Source organism: Rattus rattus, chromosome 4, assembly GCF_011064425.1.
Source record: "Rattus rattus isolate New Zealand chromosome 4, Rrattus_CSIRO_v1, whole genome shotgun sequence".
NCBI lineage: Eukaryota > Metazoa > Chordata > Mammalia > Rodentia > Muridae > Rattus > Rattus rattus.
Window position 1 is genome coordinate 67,982,913 of NC_046157.1, and position 23,608 is coordinate 68,006,520.

General features: G+C 35.4%; 1 protein-coding gene across 7 annotated transcripts in view; it reads left to right on the forward strand.

The window, feature by feature from the left end:
* Positions 1 to 23,608, forward strand: part of Robo2 (roundabout guidance receptor 2) — a 115,440-nt gene that overhangs the window by 13,913 nt on the left and 77,919 nt on the right. For all 7 annotated transcript variants that reach the window (XM_032899168.1, XM_032899163.1, XM_032899164.1 and 4 more), the window contains exons 3-7: positions 8,878 to 9,002; positions 13,183 to 13,354; positions 16,714 to 16,919; positions 21,418 to 21,499; positions 21,887 to 22,049. In XM_032899168.1, the coding sequence (XP_032755059.1) occupies positions 8,878 to 9,002; positions 13,183 to 13,354; positions 16,714 to 16,919; positions 21,418 to 21,499; positions 21,887 to 22,049 (748 nt within the window). The remainder of the gene's footprint in view (positions 1 to 8,877; positions 9,003 to 13,182; positions 13,355 to 16,713; positions 16,920 to 21,417; positions 21,500 to 21,886; positions 22,050 to 23,608) is intronic.

A 23,608-nucleotide genomic window follows, 5' to 3' on the forward strand; every position in this document is an offset into this window, starting at 1 on the left:
ATTGGCATCTTGTGCAATCTTTCTCTAAAAAAAATGAGTTAATGGGATGTGAGCAGCCCTCATAGTGTAGCTAGATTGCTGACGAGACAGTTCTGGCAAGCTGACGGGTTATGTGAGTGCAAGTGGATGCCTGGTCTCACCATTTGCTTGAAGAATTTCCTTTAAGCTAGGCTTTCCCTCCTCATCCCAATCTTCCAATGCCTTCCCCGCCACAGAGGAAAATGCATTCTTCCCACTTTAAGAGTTTAGGGCAATTTAGAGTTGACTTTCCAGCACTCCTTATTCTTCTTTTGTTGGTTTAAAAATGAGATTTCATCTCTACAGTTAATGTAGATAGGCTCTTGTGAAATATTTTTTTTAATATCGAACCATTTTTCTTAAAATAATCAGTGACTTTAAAAGCAAAATTTCACTATTTTATTACTATAATCTTAATCAAGAAAACTAATAGAGGAAAGATAATATTGATAAAAGTATATTACTTGGAAAAATTTTAAGCTAATGAATTAAAAATAATATATTTAGAAAAACAAAAGTACCCATTTGTATATGAAAAACATCATGGAATTGTAATTTGTTGAAAAATATTGACATATTGTTCGTAGGAGTTTCCAATTTGTTTCTTTGGTATAATGAGCAGGCCTGTAACACTTGCCTATTAAAACCCAGAATAATTTGCTTTACTTCCATGACCTCTTCTGCTAACCTCTAATTGAGAGTAAATCTGCTTTAGCAATCTGGAATCTAATAAAGTTTAAAGTTCTCCATAAGCATGTCTGTCTTAGTTTTGAGTTAATTATTGTATTCATTGTAATGTAGAAATATTTAATAACATTACAAAATTAGCAGAGATTTTCTAAATAGAGTAAATGCCATTAGCATTGAAATTTGCATACTCCACTCACATAATCTTTCAGTTTATCAAAACCACAGAAAGAATTTTCCTTAGAATGCTACTGATGACTTGGTTGTGGCACTGGATGAAGGATATACAGAGTTGGTGTTATTGCCTGTGTGAGGAATACTCTCACCCTTCCCTTTCCCAGATTAGCCCTGTTCTTCCTTCACTCTTGTCAGAGTATCCACCGTCATTCTCTGTAGCAATTCAAAAACCATCGTTTTTATTTTGTGGTCATGCTAGATATTAAACCACTGGTCAACTTCAATGCTCGTTCTAGCCATGAGATTGCAAGTATACAGACAACAATGAGGAAAGGTCTCAAGTATTACACGCACCTCCAAAATTAATCTTCTTGCAATCAATGCATCCTATAAAGGTGATTCAAAGCTCTAAAGAAGCGCTGCTTGGTAGCAGCATATCTGTAGCCATAGAGTGACTGATGCAATTGTATATCTGGGGAACAACTCTAGTCACGACTAAGATACAAAACACCAACATGGGCAGAGACTCTTCTCCATAGTCATTTGGATGTTTCATTAGTTCTCATTTATGAGAGTAGTGACCCATTTAGGACTTTCTGTACTAAAAAGCATTTTGACACTGAAAATGTAGATAGAGATAATAGATATTTGTTGAAAGAAAAGGTAAAGTAAAAAATATTTTACATAGAATAAGATTTTTAAAATACTAATTGAGAGTTACTGGCTTAAAAAATCAACCATATTTCTCCTCTAGAAGAATAGTTGCCATGGATACAAAATATTTCTTGTTAAGTTATGCAATTTAGCAACTTCATCATTTTTTAATTCATTGGAAATAATAAAAATAAATAGTATCTGATTGCACAGCTTTATAAAAATGATTATTATAATCCTGCATCTTTAATGTATAATTTCCATTACAAGTAAATTTCCATCTTTGTAGATAAATTCTATATTAATGTGTTAAAAGTCAAATATTTTATGATATTATATATTCAATTTCAATATTAACAAGTTATTTTGAAATTACTTGTCAAACATTGAAAATAACTACAATTAAATGAGGTGAAGAACTAATCATCAATTAGAATCCATTTATCATTTAAATGAGTATTCATGTCTTGGTCCTGGCATCCATTCTATTGTAATGAAGTCAGTTCTCAGTGTTTACATTGGTCATGTAACTTAAATGATATCCAGGAAATTCCAGGTTGGAATGCTACAAAATGTCTGGGTGCCTGCGTTTTAGTTCCTCTGATATTGTGGATATTTGTTTGTGGTCTTTTTACTTCGATGTAGAGACCATTTTCTACAGAATTCTGTGGAGAAACTTCAGAATTACCCAGGGTAATTTCATTTTTATGAACTATATATCCTGTTTGACTTTCCCTCTATCCAAACTATTATAGTCAGTGGGAAGAATGTGTTACATGCTTTAAGTGTAACAATGTGGAAAATGTTAAATGTTTCCTTTATAGCAGCTTGAAGTATCTTCTAGGCATTCATTTAAACTTTCACACCTTAAAAATATTCTACGACAAAGAAAAATATTTTAATGTAGAGTCATAACAGCTCCTTTCAGGAAACAAGTCACATAGAAGAACAACAGAGAAACAGCACAGAACAACATAGGTTCCTTACACTGGAAAGAGGGCGTAGCAAGTACATGGTCAAAGCTCGGGTTCCCCAAGGTCAGCAATGGTGAGATAATACAAGCCAGGGTTTGAGGAGCACAAGAACAAACACATGACCAGGCAGTGAAAGGAACACACTGCTCATGAAAACACTGTGTACTGTCACATAGTCTACCATATTAGAGACTATAATTTTAAAGTTTTAGTCTTTTGGTTGATACTAGACATGAGAAATTATGGGTTTAATGGGGTCACTGTCTTATGTGCATCATATTAAATTAAGAGCACAATCTTCAATTTGTCTACTTAATAAAACATTGAAATAAACCAAATATCAAATTTATTCCCAAGATAACATTCTCTATGTAAAAATTCAAGCATTCTTCAACGGGCTCAACATACTAGTGCTTCTATAAAATTTATCATAGTTGAGACATGCAAAATTCTATATTTGCATGAACTAGTGCCTGTGGACGGTTTACAGTGTCCCCTTGGTCAACATTCTTTAGTATCCTTTTGGCATTGTGTTAAAGAAATTGTGACGAAGTGAACATAAAGCTCGATCAAATGGTGGAGGAGTCTGCTTTTAAAATACTCTTACACAATATCTTAGCATTTAATAAGCAAAATCCATTAAATCACACGAAAAAGTGTTTCCTACTTGAGTTACTATGTTTGAAATGTGTATTAAAGGACCCAAATTTGATTCATTCAGGTACAAACTTACCATCAAAGAGACTGGCGAAGTGTGACTGTAACCATTGCGCATCACATACAAACGCACCTAACTGCTGTCTGGCTATCTCCATGTTAATGGTTGCCATAGAAAGTCATGTTTTCCTGTAGAAACAACTTGAACATGATGTGATTAACCTTTAGGTCCCTCTCCCCTCGTCTTGAAGCCCACCTCGAGCATGGCCTATGCTTCCTACTCCTGTTCAGCTTTCTGATTTCCATTCCACCCACTCCTGCTCACCAGCATGCATTAGCATAAGAGTGCTCTAGCATGACTTTGATTGAAGCCAGCAGGGACTGAATGCAGGATCGAAGCATAAATTAGCAGGAATCAAATCTAATTTACTGTGCATTTTATTTAAATTCCGAAAGCACAGTTTCAGCTGAACTATCCCAGACCTGCAAACGTAACTGACCTTTTGATATCAGAGTGTGCTTCTCCAGGATACATGTAATGTACTTTTCTTAGAGAGCTACTATTTTTTAACATGTTCTAATTAAACCCTGAATTGTGGCACCAGGCGTCTTCATATCTCTTCATTCAGACATAGCAATAAGATGTAATTATCTGGCAGATTGAGCAAGTGGATTAATGTATTATAGTTATGAGAGTTTTGTCTAATTTTTTTTAATCTTTAGGTTTTTGATATTACAAATACATATTTTATAGTTTTTTTTCTTTTTAAGGACATATAGGACAATTGCCATTTCTCTAATAAGCAAATTCATCTGGAGTTTATAACTCAATCTTTCTAATTTGCTTTGGGTTTAAGTGTGGGTTTTGAATTGCCATCTTGAGGGCCTAATTGTGTTTCCTATATTTAATACGAGCTCTCTCAGGACTCTAGTTCATGTACAGCACACTTCGTGCTTTTGTGTGCCGCTGTTGATAGAATGCCTCCTCTGGCTGCTTCGTCCCTTTGGTGCCAATGCCCAAGCACTTCTTTAAAGCCATTTTCAATACCACCTTGCAGAAATACTGACACAATAGAGTGTTCCCAGAAGAATTATTGGTGTCGTTTTTCATTTTAGCCTCCCCCCCCAATAAATGTCTGTAGCCAATCTTCCCTCACAGAGATTGCAGTATAGATCTTTGACAGGGAGTCTACCAAGGAAAAAGTGATTGTTTTAATTTTTCCTGTTGTCCAGATTTCAGGTGACAATAGGTCGGGCATTTTCAAAGACACAAGCTTTCTTTGAATTTTGCTTTGTTAAATGCTTCAGTATTTTATAAGATCAGATAATGCTAAGACAATGCCAGGTCTTTTGGGAGCCATGGGTCTTGAATTCTGGCAACAAGAAGTGATTAAAATCATTAGAAATGTAGCCTATTTATATAGTGAGTTAGAAGAAAGATGCATTATGAGTAAATATCTCATGCAAGGCACATTTTAAAAATAGTTACCAACAAAGCATTTGGTAGTCATTGACTATAAACTTAGAATAAAAGATCAGGAAAATATTTTTCCTTTTATCTTTTATTCCACTCTCAGGAATAACTACAGTATCTTAAGTTGTTTATATGATAGCATGTTTCCTTCATGAACGTCCACAATGTATTTCCCACTAGATTTTTTGTTTTTTGTCCAACCTTTCTAAGGTTTTTCTAGCCCTTTGCTTCTCTGGTTTTCTATTCAGTGTCTCCAATTAGCAGCCACATTACTTCCAGAACATTCATTCTGAAAGACCCATCTGAATAGATAGATCTCTTTCAAGGCAATATGAACACCTTTAGCCAAAATAATCTGGTCAACCTGTATAGAGTGCAGTATGTTGGATCTTCTGAATTTACAGCCTTCTCTCTAAAATGTGCAGTCCCCCAGTTCTGTGCCTTCAAAGCTGATTCTTTCCATGCACTCTGAGCTCACTAATCTTCATCTTGTGAAAGCCTGTATTGGAATGAATCTCAAAAGTGATGCCCTCTTCTTTCCTCACTCCGCATTCTCCTTTGGTTCTACTCTTACCATTTCTCCAAGTACCACCTGCATTTCTGGTTCAGACAGAGTCTCATTGTGTCCCTGTGACTGATTTGGAAATCACTGTGTAGACTAGGCTGCCCTCAAACTCAAAGAGAGAGAGATCACCGTCCTCCACCCCCTCAGTCATGCACAAAATGAGAAAAGCAGCAACTGCTCCATGAATCATATTCTGCTGTCTTTACTTTTATGTTTTTTATTTTTTATTATTTTTATTTATTTATTTATTTATTTATTTATTTATTTATTTATTTATTTATTTATTTATTTGGAGCTGGGGACCGAACCCAGGGCCTTGCGCTTCCTAGGCAAGCACTCTACCACTGAGCTAAATCCCCAACCCCATGTTTTTTATTTTTTATTTAAAGTCAAGCCCACTTTGGAAATTACTTTCCATTCTCTGTGCTAAGCATAATGTGTTATGATTTGTAGTTAGTCAAATAATTAGAATGAATAAAATGTAAAGAATGTGTTCTCAGGAAAGTAAACACATAGTATGGCTCTGTTCTTGTCCTTATTTGGGGAATTCAGTTTTAGGATCTGGGAACAAGTTTTTATAGATATACAATTAAAAGTATTTTAGGAAATACTTTATCAAAAAAACCCCACATTTGTATCCATGCACTACATCTGGAGCTGCACAGCTGTCTATAACTGTAGATCTCTGGGATTGGATATCCTCTTCTGGCCTGAATCTTCCATAGGAATCTTAATGTGTATGCACAAATATTTGTGTAGTACTGACATACGTACATAAACAAAAATCTTTAAAAAGGTATCTTTTTTTAAAATGGGAAGTCAACTGGAGCAATCTAAAGAAATATCTCAAGTGCATTCAGTAATTTTGTCAAAATATTTAAATGATAGATTATAATATGTGTTTACACATTTGTACTTGGTAATGATTTCATATGTTACATTAGTTATTATGACTAAAAATTAAATAAAGTAGTATTAGTTAGATCTCCTATGTCTGCAAAGTTTTACTAGTATTTACTTGGGACAATTTAAAGTCTTTCTCATATCAAGAAGTTCACGTGACCCAAAACGTTTTTGAGTGCTATATTACTGGTTTTGATTAAGTGAGGTTTTGGATTTTGAAGAGAAGGTGCCAGTTAAATTATTAAATTATTCAATACTTCTCATGAAGGCAATATGCTTGTTGACACTATTAAATTTTCCTTCTTGGATTTACGAGGCAAATACTTTTCCACTGATTCTTACATATTTATTAAAATACATATCTATTATAGAAAATGGCAAAGCATAAATGATACAGAACAATGTTAAGCTTTTTCATGGTAAACATCTCATATTTTCATGTCTCCTGAAAAAATGGACACTTTTTTTTTTTTGGTTCTTTTTTCGGAGCTGGGGACCGATCCCAGGGCCTTGCGCTTCCTAGGCAAGCGCTCTACCACTGAGCTAAATCCCCAACCCCAAAATGGACACTTTTGAAGCCAGGCAATGTAGCCCTCACCATTAAGTCTAGCACTCAGGAAGCAGAGGTGGTTGGGTCTCTGAGTTTGAAATCAGCCTGGTGCATAATAATAATAATAATAATAATAATAATAATAATAATAATAATAATAATTTCTAGGACAGACAGAGCTCCCAAATAAAACCATGTCTCAAAAAACCAAAACCAAAAACAAAAAAAAATGGGTAGTTTTGTTTTTAATGTTTTTCTGACATAATTATAAATATTGATTTAAGCAATTTTCCTATTGAAAACAGACATCAGTGCATCCTCCAATTCAGCTTTATAGTATAGAATTATCAAGAGCTCATGAGCATACTTGTACTTGTACACTCCTGAAAAGTAGAAGGCCACATGAAGAGCACTGCTCAAATAGATCCATGGCTTTGCTTTCTTTGTGTCATTGGAATGAGTCAACCATAATCAATAGTTACAATGGTTTAACTTAAAGAACTTCTTCCCTCTGCCTCCAAACTATGTGGTGGATGGGTTGAATAAAGAGGAACTATAACAGAATACAAAGTTTAATTCTAAATAAGCATCATGGTGATTTTTTCCCTTTGAGAAAACTATGCTGTTTATACAGTGGTGGAATTTAGGTTAGGTTGTATACTAGACAGTATATTTATGGAGACTATTCTGTTCTAATGCCCTTTTGAGTTCTATCTTTATTGAACATTGCATATTGTTAAAATTCTTGAGTGTCCACTTTCTATGATTATGTTCTGTCTGCACCCAGCTCTACAAATTAAAGCTGCTTTGAAAGTTTTATTGGTTTTCAGTTTTTAGCCTAAGTAAAGCTTTTAAAGTAAAAAGAGCTATTCTACGAGCTAAGGGATAATGCTTTCCCTGGAAGTGCATGGTGTGAAGACATTCTTGTGGAAGTGTCTGCATATCCTCGAGTGCTTCTCACTTCCCAATCTTTAGACCTCTTCCGATGGAGAGCATCATCAGGATTTATTTCCATCTCTTTCCATTTCTAATAGAGTCACCCCTTCTTGGGATCATCCTGTTTACCTACGCCATTCTAGTAGTCTCCTACCATATGCCTTACTCCGGAAAGTTAACTTTGCAGCTGTTATTCAGATTAGAGATAGGTTGGCAGGGCGGCATGATACATTGTTAATGATTTTACCCTTCCCTTCTTCTCCACCTCACACCTTTGTAATAGATGGGGTCTTGCTTTTAATGCCTTCAGAGAACACCAGATGTGGAAAGGGTTCAATATCCCATTGTCCAAAAGCTGCTCTTTACTCAAAGTTCTTATAATATTCATGTCCTACTCAAAGAATTTCCAAAGCTGCCATCACAGAGATTTCTTCTCTCCAGTCACATCCCATATGTATATGCCGGGGAACTGAAGTTGTTCTGTGGTGTTGTGAAAGGCCCTTTCTGAACACACCACATTTGTCAAGTTGCGTGGGTTTCGTTTGTATCGCCATTGTTATGTTTTGTTGTTCTTTTTTTCACAAGGCCACGAACCACTTGAGCTTTATATTTCTAACTTTACGGTACCCAGTGAACATACTAATTGCCTGATTACTGCTTCCTGCAGTAACGTTATTCACAATGAGTAAACTTTTTCAGTTCACGCGTTTTTATTATTAGTTAGTTTTGTATGCAGTCCTCATCCCCCCAGTCCTCCAATGTTTTGGATGCATCAAGCCTCAAGTATTAAAATGCTCGATAAGAATCCTGGCAATGTTTATACTTTATAGTGACTTCAGGATCTCACATAATATCCTGAAAACGCTGTCGAGAATTTTGCGTTTGCTAATACACGGACTTTTGAGGAAGGACATAGTTGCTTAAGAGGCTGACGTTTTCATTGCAACCTATTCAAAATATGGATCCAAATCGGCAATGATATTTTGTCTTGTGAATTTTAGAATTGTGAAGAATCTATTTTCCTAAGCAAATGGGTAAGGCACGGGATGCTAATGTACAATATTTAAAGGATGTCCGCTAATACCTCGTTTTTCTGCATCTTTGAGAGTTTGCTTTCTTTGTTCCTTTGTGTAGTGAGAAGTCCACTAAAGTTAAGTAATGACAGTAGCATTGCTCTGGCTCCGACGCTGAGCCAGCCACTCAGGGCCAGATCTTCTCTTTGCTATCTTTTTCATTGTTGTCAAAGGTTGATGTTTACTGTCTTTTCTTTTCAAATTTCTAGCTCCTCCACAGTTTGTGGTTAGGCCAAGAGATCAGATCGCTGCTCAGGGCCGGACGGTGACGTTCCCCTGTGAAACTAAAGGGAACCCACAGCCAGCCGTCTTCTGGCAGAAAGAAGGCAGCCAGGTGAGTGGGGCACGACTGCTTTCCTGACATCTCTGAACTTCTCCTCTCTCAGTGACCGTCAGAACCTGGATTCTCTTCTAGCGATGCTCACTGTATGTTTTTTCAGAGAAAGAAATGATTCTAAAATAGCTGGATGTCAAGTGTTCAATACAGCACTCTTCATTGATCAGGGATTATTATTTTTAAATCCTATATCTAACATAAAATAGTTCGAACCCCAACTTACACAGGTATTGAAAATTTCTGACAACAATGTTGCTTTCTTGCATCTAGTGGCATGGTATGATTAAATGATGTATCACATATAAAATGCCTAGAATATTTCTTAGCATAAAAGAGATGAAATATCATATAAAAACTCCAGTATTAATTGCCCTAGAATCCAATTTCAACCCTGTTTGGGCAGTTTAAAAAGATCATGAACTTAAGCACACTTTCATTTAATAATGGAGGAATTCCTTTCTTTCCCCTCCGGATTTCTCCATAATAAAATTAGACAGGAAACAACACATTTTACACAGGAAGCAACTATCTTGTTTCTGCTGTGATCCTTCTGGGCAAAATCATCTCTCAAAGTCTTTTGGAAAACTCAACTGGACACATTAATTTTCTCAAGTGCTTAGCTTCTAGGTTGAGACAATACAAATTTCCAGCTTGAAGCAGATGCGACATTAAGAAACCTAGACTAAGAACATGTCTCTACATTCCTCTTGAATGAGCTGTCTGCTCAGTCTGAAGGCTCTATAAATAACTCAACAAGCCATTCATTTCTCAAAGAGAAGCACCCAGTGTTCTTTCTCAAATGGTTGCTGGCCACTCCAGATTCTGGAAGAATTTCTTTTGAGGGGTGGGGATAAAGGAAGACATCTAAATGTCAGCAGTTGATATTGACATATTTCTCTGAAAACTTTGTAAGAGATGCGTTTCTCCTCAGAATTTTTGACTCTTCACTGAAAAAGTTTATTTCAAATAGAATCATAACACATGGTATAAAGAATCATGTCTTTTCACTAATTACAGATAGCTGTAGTTTAAGATAAATCCATACATATACAAATAACATCCCTAATATAGTTCTAAAAGTATATGCTTTAAAATGGACATTGGTACTCTAGTCCTGTGAATATGGGATTTTTTTTTGAACATGGGATATTTAACAGAATCATCGATGATTTTGAATAGTAATTATTAGAGATTTTAAGTATCACCCCATATTGTCTAACAAAGTGAAACAAAATTCTAAAGATATTAATAATGATATATAATATTTGCTATTTTGTGTATTGATTTGATTACAGTATTAGATATAATGTTATTTCTTTCAACATTATCTCCCCTGGGGGAGTGGAGAGAATGATGTATTGAGAATAGAAGTGAAATTTTGAACACTGTAAATTTTCAACTAATGAATTTAGATATTATCAAAAAGTTCAGTCTTCCTGCTTCTAGTATTCAACTTTTACAGTAATCTGTCTCTGTCCATCAGTAGAAAGAGCCCAAACCCTGAACTTAATGATCCCTATTCCTCAATACATGCTGATAATGCCAATTAGTACTAATATGATGTTCAAACACTCCTAGAGCTCAGCAGAGTTCCTGGGTTTGACTTCTAATCCATTCCTTTTGCCTGTGCCATACAACCTGGGAATATAGATGATGGATTAAAGTCAATCAAATGCCACCTTCCATGTCAATGAACCATTTAAAAAGTGGAATGATATTACATTGTAGAGGAAGAGATCCCGGGGAGAATTAGGCCATCTGATGGATTAGTGCAATGTAAATTAGTATTCTAATGGCTAATTGTAGGAAAGTGTGCACTTTGAGTTATTGTATCATTGTCAATTGCCCTTAAAATTTAGGCCCTTCTCTTTCAGATGTTTTATAACTGTAATATATTTGGATTCCACAGGAGATTCAGTTTGTTCTCAAATCATCTTTCAAGTATATGAAAATGCCTAGCATTATATAGCAATGTTACTTTGGGAAGAGGGCAAAAGCATTTTGAAATTATATTCCTGTCATGCTAGCAAACATTGCTCCTTTTAGACTGCATTTAATAGCATGGTAATGTTTATGTAAAGTGGGCTTATAGTGTCGCACTTGAATCTAATAAAGTGGACATCCATCATGTCGCAATAAAGAGAAGAGCTTCTAATTAAAGTAGGACATCATTTGCCGGATTAAAGTCATTTAGCGTAATTGAAAAGTGTTAATACCCTATTTTATCCTCGTCCACTGGCATTACTTCAAGGGTAAAAATATTTTAAGGTGAAAATGTGTCTTGTGCTTTTAATTGAATGTTATTACCTCCTGATTCCAACTTATTGAAATTGTTTAATTACAAACTTGGAAAATTAATTACTATATTGCAAAACAGATCCCAGAGGGTTCTAATGCTTTTTTGTAAGTAAACACAACATAAAAATTGATATGTGGTTATTTATAATGCAGCTAGAAACATACCTCAGTATGATTTATTGTATCCACATGTTTCCCCTAATTGAACAACAGTAAAACAGCATAGGTCATCCAAATTAATGATCCTATTCTGATAGAGGAACTTTAAGGGTTTCTGATTGGGCTGTATTAGTTGTGTGACAGGCTTTAATGAAGTGTGTAGGAAACTATTTTTTAAAAGAAAGTAATATTTCGAAGGTTGTAGGGGTCACCTGCACACTTTCAGAGTCATGCTACAGACTATATTTATCTTAAAGAATTGACTTAGCTTTGCTTACATTGTGGCATTTTTTTCATAGCTTTTGGAAACTGGTATGGCTAAGGACAGATTAGAAATAGAAACTTCCCTTGGTCAGTCTACATCAGTTAGAACTTGTCCGAACATATTTACATTGGTCAACAGTGATGACATTTAATGTTGTTACTGTATGATGTTTGCTGCTGTCTGAAGTTTCTCTGTAATTAGTATTACATCTTTAAAGGCCTGGGAACTGGGTTATTTGAGTAGTCTTTTGCCTACTTATTTTAAAAGATGTGGAAACTAAATTTCAGAGCTGAAATATAAAGCTAGCAAACATTAAGGAATAGATAGTATAAAGTTATGTTAGTGATCCTGATTTGGTCAATATCTCACAGATCTTTTTGTTGACGTGATGCTGTGGGCTCTAAAACTGAACAATCATGTTCAAATCCAAATTTAAATTTGAAAGTCCTGATTTTAATTTTTCTTTTTTTTTTAATTGGATATTTTCTTCACTTATGTTTCAAATATTATCCCCTTTCCTGATTTCCCCTCGGGAATCCCCCTATCTTTCCCCCCTTCCCCTGTCTTTATGGGAGTGTTCCCCACTCACCCACTCACTCTCTTCTATCTCCCTGCCCTGGCATTCCCCTACACAGGGGCATTGAGCCTTCACAGGGCCAAGGAATTCTCCTCCTATTGATTCCAATAAGGCCATCCTCTACCACATAAGCGGCTAGAGCCATGGCTCTCTCCTTGTGTACTCTTTGGTTGGTTTAGTCCCTGGAAGCTTTGGGTGCAGGGGGGGGGAGTTGGTTGGTTGCTATTGTTGTTCTTCCTATGAGGTTGCAAATCACTTCAGCTGCTTCAGTCCTTTTTCTAACTCCTACACTGGGTACCCCTTTTTCAGTCCAATGATTGGTTGAGGGCCTCTGATTCTGTATTTCTCGGACTCTGGCAGAGCCTCTCAGGAGACAGGATATCAGGCTTCTGTTAGCATGCACTCCTGGCATCCACTCTATTGTCTGGATTTGGTGACAGTGTATGGGATGGATCCCCGGGTGGGGCCATGGATGACCATTCCCTCAGTCTCTGCTCCTTTGTCTCTGTATTTCCTCCTGGAAGTATTTTGTTCTCCCTTCTAAGAAGGACTGGGGCATCCACTCTTTGGTCTTTCAACTTCTTGAGCTTCATGTGGTCTGTGGATTTTATCTAGGGTATTCCAACTACAAATGGTGGTTCCCCCCAGCTAGACCATGCTTACTTTGTAGCTCGCAGTAAACAGCGACTTGGAAAATAGTTCTCTGTCACAGTGGGTTTCTATGGTACATATAGACGCTGCAGTACCATATGTTTTTATATCTGTATATTTTATTTTTCTAGCCACATTCCTATAATGGTTGTAGTTGTTGTTAATGAAACTTTCCTTGCAAAGGGAAAAAGACTAGTGAGACTGTTTTCTGTTTTTGTTTTCCACAGAACCTACTTTTCCCGAATCAACCTCAGCAGCCCAATAGCCGCTGTTCAGTGTCGCCCACGGGGGACCTCACCATCACCAACATTCAGCGTTCAGATGCGGGTTACTACATCTGCCAGGCCCTAACTGTGGCAGGAAGCATTTTAGCTAAAGCACAGCTGGAAGTTACTGACGGTGAGATGTCGTCACTGGATTTCTCTCATGAAAATAATCACTTTTATCATTATTATTTTATTATTTTTTATTAATTTTTATTTCAGGTTTGGGGCAAATATTTGATTCATTGAAATATTTGCCTCAGTGCCAATATAGACATTTTCCTTAGAAAATATATTACTTTTACATAAGCAAATCAACAGTGGTTAATAGTTTATAATTCTCTCTGGTTTCATACCACTCATCCCCTAAGAAAAAGAACATAGAGGATGACCATTTAGCTCATTAAATTTACAGGGGTGTATTATTTTAAACAAATGACACCACTCGTTATGTTCACAAATGTAATCTGTGTGTTTTCACTGAATATTCCTCTGGCATGACTGATTCTGACGGATATTAATACTTTTATCTGACTTGAGGAGTGGAAAATATCATCTTGAAATATCATCAACAAAACAGAAATGAGATTTTAGTTAGCTAATCACATTATGACATTCTTCCAACTTTAATTATGCATTCACTAAGTCAAATTAATTAAATGCATTCAAAAGGAGTGATGATGCTAAAATTATTTTTTTTTTGCTTGCACATATGTACCTTGAATTTCAATTTCTGCTGAAAGTTGAAAAGGGTCTGATAATTTTTTCCACTGGAAGTTAAGTTTATTCATTACACTTGACAGTTTGGGTGGGAGGGATTAGATAGTATATGAGCTGTGAACAGGAATTTTTCCCCAGTCTTTAAAATCTTCAATTAAAAATTCTTAACTTGTTTCATTTTTGTGAGTTTTCCCCCTCTTTTTGACTGTTTTTGTTTTCCCCTTAAGACTAAACTGAGATACAGGACTTTTGACCTGTATATGCTCAGATTTTTCTTTTTTACTTTTTTTTTTTTTTTTTTTTTAGTGGTGAAACTCACTTTGCTTTCCTATATATCCGGATTCACGTGTAGATTAAAAGGCAGTGTAAAATGAATGGAAAAAGCAGTGTCTTTTAATATCTGTCCAATGCAAGGCCCAATTTAGCACAGAAATGGTTCAGGGTAGGACACACTGTCTATGGAGATGTTGGGAGACTGAACTGTACCTGCTGGTGTTGCAGAGAATTTCCTGCCATGGAACTGAAAGAGAAGCCCGTTCAAGGCTTACCTAGATAGAGGGAACTTTGGTCCTCTGTGCTTCTTTAGTTCTTAAACAGAATAAAAGATAATGAATAACATCGGTAAAGTTCTCATGTTTTATACCAGTGAAAATGCCTAAATACATGTGCTTTGAAAATAAGATATTCAGACCAAAGTATTCAATATATTCATATTATACATAATATATGTATATTAAATATATGTATATATTTTAAAAGATCACTGATAAGGAAAGTTTATTCCTTTTTTTTTGGTTTCTCCAACTTTTTTCTCAAAATTAAAACAAAAATGTAATGACCATTCTATGGGTTGATTTAATAAAATTTAAAAACCATATAGAAATGAAATATATTTCATACATTATATTGACAATAAACGCCACACTGTGGTCTTATGTGAATGGTTTTATAAGGATTTATAACATGTAGTTAGAGAAGACCACAGAGTTGTTCACAGATCACTGAAAACCCTAAATGTTCATTTAACCTTTGCCCCCAGTGTCATGGAAACCTGTGGTCATCTTTCAGCCATAACCTCCCTGAAACTGAATTTCTGCTAGCCTGGAGATTTTCAATTACTTTATTGATCAGAGTCATTCAAAAGGCAATGAGCTAGTTATTTAGGTAGTAGGGGGAAAAGGAAGGGGAAATTCTAATTAGTTGACCTTTGGTTATATCTACTGCTGTCAGAGACAGGACAATAAAAGCATGTTAGAAGAAATTACTGGAAGTCTGCATAGCTATTTGACTTGAAACAGATAATGCTACAACACTTAAAACTTGGTACACACATTTTAGAAAGATAATGAGGGCCCACTTTCTCCTTTAATTACAGCATTATTTATAATGTCTTGTGCACTGAGTTTAACTTGAAAACACATAACACTTTCTGTTAAATTTTCATTTCTCCGGATTTGTTATAATTATTATAATGCTATACACCCATATTCCATTAAGTTATTTTATTTATCTGTAAGTTTAATAAAAATTACTAAAACAGAAAGTTGACATTTTAGATTGTGATGCACAGATAATTGTGTTTGGTAGGAATTGACATAACAAATTCTGCTTGGCCAGAAGTCAAAGTTTGCTCATATGCAAGGAGCTATGTACTAATTTCTAGACCAGTTAAAACTAATTTTGTCATATACTGACATGCAGAATGTATTTAATATAATTTAAATAAGATATACTAGTGTTTGTGCATGTAATACATACATAATATATGCATATTTACACGTACAATATAAAATTAAAGTATATAAACTTTTAACAATTAAAGAAAATCTGAATTGTTTTTCCTACCATAGTTATTTCCTCTTAAATGTCAATTTCTTTTTTAAAACTTGGGCATGTCAGTTTCACTTGGGGGTAATCTGGTGAATTCTTAAGTAAACACATATTGAACTAATTTTCTTTTTCCACCAACCATTTATATAATGTCAGACATTAAGATATGTTTCTTAAACCATTTAAAGTATTTCTACAAACAGTAAATATTACGCCATAGGATGGTGTTCCATAAGCAAAAAGACACACTAAGCTAGAACATTGTGAAATTAGGCTGAATTTCATCTACTGATTATAGATGAAAATTGAATTTGGTTACACCATGCATTCTGGTTGACTAGTTCACTCTTTAACTGTATGTATTAACTCAATAAACTCATTCAAATGTCATGACTATAGTTTGGACATATAATGTCATGATTATGTATTTAAACTATTTATGCTATTTATCATCTACAAACACACAAGCTTATGTAAATATAGCATCCGTCAGTTGCTACTTTAGGTAGTATTTATAACAGAAAGCAAAGATGGAGTTTTGCTTTACAAGCAATATATCCCATAGAGACTTTAAAAATATCTATTTATATGAACAAAAACTGGACAATTAATGATTGACAGCTCATAGAAGCTACCAATATTCTTATTTTAATCTCAATGTGTCTAGGCTTTCCAATTCAACTCAACCTTTCTAAAATGTCAAAATTTATCCCCAAACCACTTTAATTATAGTGAATGCAGAGTAAATTTAAATGATACGTTCTTAATGTGTAGTCTGTGTTTGTTTAAGTGTATATAGTTGGAAAAGACTATAGATACTGAAAAGACAAAGTTTTAATAATTGTAAAGGACTTTGTGTGTTTGATCTTACTTTTCAGTATCAATATATCAAGATGATGAATGTCATGAAAGTCTAAATATTCTGAATATTTGTCTGCCTTTTAGTTTTGACAGATAGACCTCCACCCATAATCTTGCAAGGACCAATAAACCAAACACTTGCGGTAGATGGCACAGCATTACTGAAATGTAAAGCTACTGGCGAACCTCTTCCTGTAATTAGCTGGCTAAAGGAGGGCTTTACTTTTCTGGGTAGAGATCCAAGAGCTACGATCCAAGACCAAGGAACACTGCAGATTAAGAATTTACGGGTACGTTGTATTTGGCTTGTCATTGAATCTATCCTATCAACCGTATGCTGTGTTGAAAAACATCTGACGTCTGCATTATATGAAAGGTCATGTTATTTCTTTTTTCGAAATTATGGGAAAGACTATATTGTCCTTTTTGTCACTTGTGCTTGGGAATCCAACCCCGATATTCATGGCTGCAAAGCAAACACTTACTGTCTCCAATAGGAACTAGTTACCTTGAAGAGAAAGTTATGGAAAGTAGCAGGCAGCTAAACTCGTTCGAGAATAAGAAATGAATGCTTCCAATTTTACTCTATCGAGGAAGACTGTGAAGTTCTATGGGTAAACTGCCTGAACTGGGAATAAAGGACACAACTGTGTCTGTCCATAGGAGGCGTGTTTGGATAGTTAGCAAGCCCTTCGATTTTTAGTTAGGTTGCTCCAAATTTCACATTTGCACCTATTGAAGAGAATGATTCACTGTTGTTTTAAGTGAATGCACAAGAAAAAGATTGTTCTTCAAAGTGAGATAAGTGGGATGTACATCAACGGTGACCCCCAAACCTCTGTGATTCTAAACGTTCTAGTAATTTTCTACTAATACCTAACAGTCTTATATTTTAAAAAAAAATCAGTGGTTTAAAGCAACATACAGTTTCATACAATTCCTGTTAAAAATAGAATTGACAGTATGACTTAGCTACAATTTCTGCTACAACTGTTGCAATGCTGCCACGATTGTCAATGACTGTCAATTAGGGTTAGGGGTTTGCCTGAACAGAGGGAGGATAGATTTCCTCCTGAGCAATGTGGGGTCACAGCTGGTTGCCCTGAGTTGACTGGTAGGTTAACTACATACCTTATTCTGAGAGTTGACTGGGTAGTCTCTAAGCTCTTGTTATCTAGGTATTCCGAATGGAATGTGAATGCTCAAATCTTCAAAGTCAGCATGAAAGCTGCCAATATAAGTGAGCATTCTCGCCTCTTGGTACTAAATCTTAGACATGATATCTGTCACCTTCCAGAATGCTATTGGCCAGAACAAGTCTGAAGGTCTCACCATCATGTTAGAAAGATGAAAGATTACATAAGTGAGAACCTGGGATCTGCCATTACGAGGGCTACCTGTCCACTGCCGTCACAGTCCAGTCACTTCGACAGCCACCTGCACTCCCACAGCTAGCAAGCACGGCAGTAGAGAAGAACATTTTAAAATAATCACAGCACTGGTGATGGAAGCCAAAATTGAGATAACTAATATGATACAATATAAAAAATGATAATTATTTAGTTTAAGAACAAATTTGGTTTGGCACTTGGGCCGAAATGGAAAACCAAAACCAACCAACCAATCAAACAAACCCAGCAAGTGGGATGACTTAGTGGAAACACATGCTACACTGTTTGATGACCTATGTTTGGTTAAGACCACATTTAAGAAGGAGAGGTGAGAACTGATGCTCGCAAGATTCCTATGACCTCCCCACAAGATCCTTAACTCACATACACATGTAATAAATAAATAAACAATTGAGCAAATCTAATAAAAAGTTATTGATTCTTGAATTTTAGGTTAAAAAGCAAGGACAAAAGGTGAAATATTTTGCTGCACATTATCCATGAAGATGATTCTTGCCTTAGTATGCAATATATTTTCAATTGTACATCTATTTGTAATTTATCTGTGTTCTATACATATATTTGAAGAAAGGAGAAAAATAATAGATCAATGTTAATAGGTCTATATATAATATTAACATTAATAACCATAAATTAACTTACTCTAGGTGAAAAATATAGCTAAGTTCAGTTAAAGGAAAATAAATTAATATGGAGTCTTTTAATATGTGTTTTTAAGTTCATTATGAATTTAATATTAATTTTCTTTGAACAAAATGTAAATCATTTTAAAAAATTCATATGAGCTGTCCTTCCCTAAATATTTTAACCTCTTTCTGAGATAAAGAAAGACTTGGCCCATGAAAGTTAATGCTCTTCCATTGTATTGTTGCATTAAAGGACTTGTGTGCCTGGAGAGTCGAGATCACTAGGAGTGCTAGAGAAAAGTAATTAAAGGTAGACGCTCAAATTCAAACAAGCTTTGACTTTTTGCAAAGGTCCTGAGTCGCATCTCTAAGACGCCATCCCCAGGAGGCTTGTTTGTAGCAAACTATCCAAGGAGAAAAAGAGGGACAGGGTGTGATAACCTATTCATTTCCTTTTAAAGAAATTGGTCAAAGATGAAAGAAAGGATAAGGAGAGAAGGAAAGTGAAGCCCTCTTGATCAGAGTACATTCTGTCTAAAGTAAAGCACAGAAAAAGAACATGACGATGGTACTCCTAGCGGCACAAAAGTGAGACTCAGAAGCTCTTTGGCTTTGATCGGTTCCAAATTGCACACATTGTTCCTCTTCTGTACAATGGCTGCTGTTAAGGGGGGATTAAGACAGGCTTTACCACTTCACTGCTATAGTGGGGAGGTTTCCTATAGGTCAGAATCTTTTGTGTCTCATGATTTCTTTTTTTCAATGCATAAGGCAAGAGAACAAAATATCATGATGGATGCTAAGTTCTCCTAGTCCGGCTAATTGGTATCTGAATCTGTATCTTTTGAGAAGTTGAATATTCCAACACTCATTAAAACCTACCTACCACAGCTAATGTCAGGCCCGTATCTCCCCACAATGACAGGGGGACGCAGTTAAGACACATTACCTACATACGCTTCCTTTTGCACAGAATAACAAGTGCTACATTTTAGTTCAACAGCTATAATAAAATGCAAATTCTTTTACACATTCGCAGCCCATATTCAAATGAACATCCCATTAAAATCCAACCTCAGCTCATTATATTTAGCTTGTGAGTGATGCTTCTTAAATGCAGAGGTTCCTAATGACTATAATGCACCGGCAACCACATTTCAAAGGATGGCTTTATTCCACAATGGCGACTCCTATCATCCCTGTAAGACAGAAGACAGTTGTACAGAGACAGTATGGGAAAGACTGAAATGCTCGAGCAATTTCAACCTTTAGCTAAATATATAATGACATGTCAAATCAATTAAAGTGGTATCATGGCAGTATCTTCATGTACCAGTGATTTATCTAAGAATCAATTATGAGACTGAGTCATGGATACATTTTGAAAGGGAAGGTGTAATATTCCATAATCTTCCACATTTCATGAACAGACTCATGCTCATCATAGGACTTAAATTCTATATCTTTTGTTTACCTTAATCTCTTTGGCTTCTGTTCACATCTATTTTTCCTACCCCACCCACATATTAGCAATAAATGTTGGTACTACAAGTCTCTAAAACCCAGACATCATGAGGACCCTAGAGTTTTATGTTTTATTCATACTCAGGTTTATTCCTCAAGATTATTTTTTACTTTTACATTTCTTAAAGACAACTTTTGGTCTTAACTTCAACTACTCTCAAAGTCCTTGGCCATTTTTGATGAGCAACAAAAATGTTTTAAATGATCAATGAATTTATGTTTTAAATGTTTTTTTTTTTTAAATAAAAGACCTAGATTTTGGCTCTTTCTGATTGTGTTCTTTTCAAAATGACAAAGCTCCATGTGCATTGTTTTGTTCTTTTTGTTGTTTTGGTTTTGTTGTTGCTGTGGTTATTTTTCACGCAGTTTTTTTTTTTTTTGTATTGAGATGACACCACTTTGTTATTGCGTGTTACACTGGTGCCGTTTATTTATAACTAAAGAATGCATTTCTTAAACTTTATATATATATACACATACATATATATACACACACACACATACACACACACACACACACACACACACATATTTGGAGTCTCAGAAGTTTGGCTGTTTTATTATCTGTTTAGTCCTAGGTACTTGTATCTATTGAAATGTATTTTCTCTGAGACAGAAAATCCCGCCTTGCATTTGTGAGGCATAGCATGCATGTAGAATTCCAAACGAATTCTAAGTTAGTTCATTTATATCTGACCCTGAAACAATGGAATCCCACAAGAAAATGAAGATAAAACATAAATATTACAATGGAGGCAGGAAAACTTAATAAATAAACTTTTTCAGACAAGTAACTTTTAGTTGTAGAAATGTAATTTTGGAAGCCATTTAATAACTGTTGTAACAAAAGGTTGCTAGAATCAATCTCTCTCTCTCTCTCTCTCTCTCTCTCTCTGTGTGTGTGTGTGTGTGTATGTGTTTGTCTCTCTCTGTCTCTGTCTCTCTGTCTCTGTCTCTCTCTGTGTTTGTCTCTGTCTCTGTCTCTGTCTCTGTCTCTCTCTCTCTCTCTGTGTCTCTCTCTCTCTCTCTCTTTCTGTCTCCCTGTCTGTCTCCTCTCTCTCTCTCTCTCTCTCTCTCTCTCTCTCTCTCTCTCTCTCTCACACACACACACACACACACACACACAAACAAACACACACACACACACGCAATTGACTCTAATTCCTGCCGAACACTGAGTAGTTACATATTGGTCACAATTGAATTCTTTCTTCCCTGTGTGCTAGATTTCTGATACTGGCACTTATACATGTGTGGCTACAAGTTCGAGTGGGGAGACTTCCTGGAGTGCAGTGCTGGATGTAACAGGTGAGCTCCTAATGAGAGTTATATTTAAATAACAACATAGTGGTGGATCAAGATTTTGCATGCATTGGATGTAAATCTAAGTCACATTTAATGTCAGTTTTGAATTCACACATTAGTTGGCACATAGCATGGCATCCAGGGAATTGGCTGCCCTGCACCTCAAATCCTTGTTGCTTGATTTCTTCTGAAATGCAAGTGATTATGCTGATTATGCATAAAAGAGAAGACTACATTTATTACCACGAAGGAAAACCAGCTAATAGCTTACCACCGCCTGATTTATGAAGATGAATTGCACACTGTCAAGTCTATTTCTTTAATGTTTCCTTCTTTCGAGCCTTATTGTCTGCTTACAAGATCAGGAAAATCTCTGTCTGTTGCCTACAGAATCTGGAGCAACAATCAGTAAAAATTATGATACAAATGACCTCCCGGGGCCACCATCCAAACCTCAGGTCACTGATGTTACGAAGAACAGTGTCACCCTATCCTGGCAACCAGGTACCCCTGGCGTTCTTCCGGCAAGCGCATATATCATTGAGGCTTTCAGGTATGAAGCAACTCTGGTTTCATTTCTACATTAGATTTTTGTCTTAGCTACAGGATCCTCCAATCTCACCTGAGCCCTCCAGATGCTTTATTCTAAGAACAAGATCATGTACATTAAGGATGTCCACTTATTTTTGACTATTCAGAATGAAACATAAAACTTTTCACTTATAAGTTAACAACAAGGTTAAAAATAAAATTCATTGTCTGTTGCTATATTTACAAAGAAGTATTTTGTTCCATAAGTACCCCATCATTTTTCCTGTATAGATATACTGTAACACATTTTCTCTTTCCTATACTCTGTACTTTTTCATCACCTATTTTTATACTCAGACACCTTAAGTTTTTCATACATATATGTATATATAAGACATATATGTGTGTATGTGTGTGTATGTATATATATATATATATATATATATATATATATATATATATTCCATACTTGAGGGAGAACACACAGGTAATTTTTTTCCTCAGTGTGACTAACCTTGTTTAATAGAATACTTTCCACAATTCGTCCATTTTCTGATGAATACATGATCTTATTTTTCTTCATAGCTATGTGCAGCTCCATGTATATATGCATCACACTGGGACATTAGACCCAGACAGAATCCACAACAACTCGACATATACACTTATTAGAGATATTCAGTGTATACTGGCACACTAGGCTTGGATATATCTTTTAATAATTAGAGTGCACATGTAAAATAATTCTAATATTTCCGTTTCTTTGCTCTCGAATCAATCTACTGGATATTCATGCAAGAAATAGAGAAGCAAGTTAAGAAATCAATTCCATGTGCTTGCAGTTGTTGAATGGAAAGATATTTATTTCAATGTGCTATATGAAAATGTCGTCATGTGTTCAGAGGCATAGATGATAAATCATTGAATTTTATTATATTCTCGGTCTAAGCATGATTAATAACAAATGGGAAATGTATCCACTGTAGTTTTACATCCCGTTTGACCATGCTTTTCTTTGATGTTGCACAGTTTGAAAGACACCCCCTTTGCTTTATCAGCGTCAGGGCAAATAATCACTTTTTGTGTGGTATTCCTACTCCATATTTAGGTAAATGATAGATACGTATTTTCAAATTTTAAAATAATAATTTTCATTACTCTACATTTGATGTTTAAGCACTATTTGATGCTAAAACGAAACTATTTGATGCTAAAAATAAAGCCTCAACCTTTCCCATTGTAAAGATTAGTTTTAGCAAAATTACATTTGACCTTAGACACAGCTTTCTAAGAAAGCATCCATTTGTAGCGAGTTGTAGAAGGGCCCATACACAGAATCTGGGCTACTTCATCATTTAGAGACGAGAGATCACAGTACTATGTAATGTAAATTTTTATTAAAAATGTAACCAAGGGGAAAATATTCATTACATGCTTCCTCTCTTCTTTTACAGATATGTAGTTTTAGAAGGCTCTATTATAAAATTGCATGCGGAATTGATGCAAACGAAACACACCTTGTTACAGGAACATGTATTGGCATAAATTACTCTGTAGCCCATTTATTCTTTCTACAGGTTA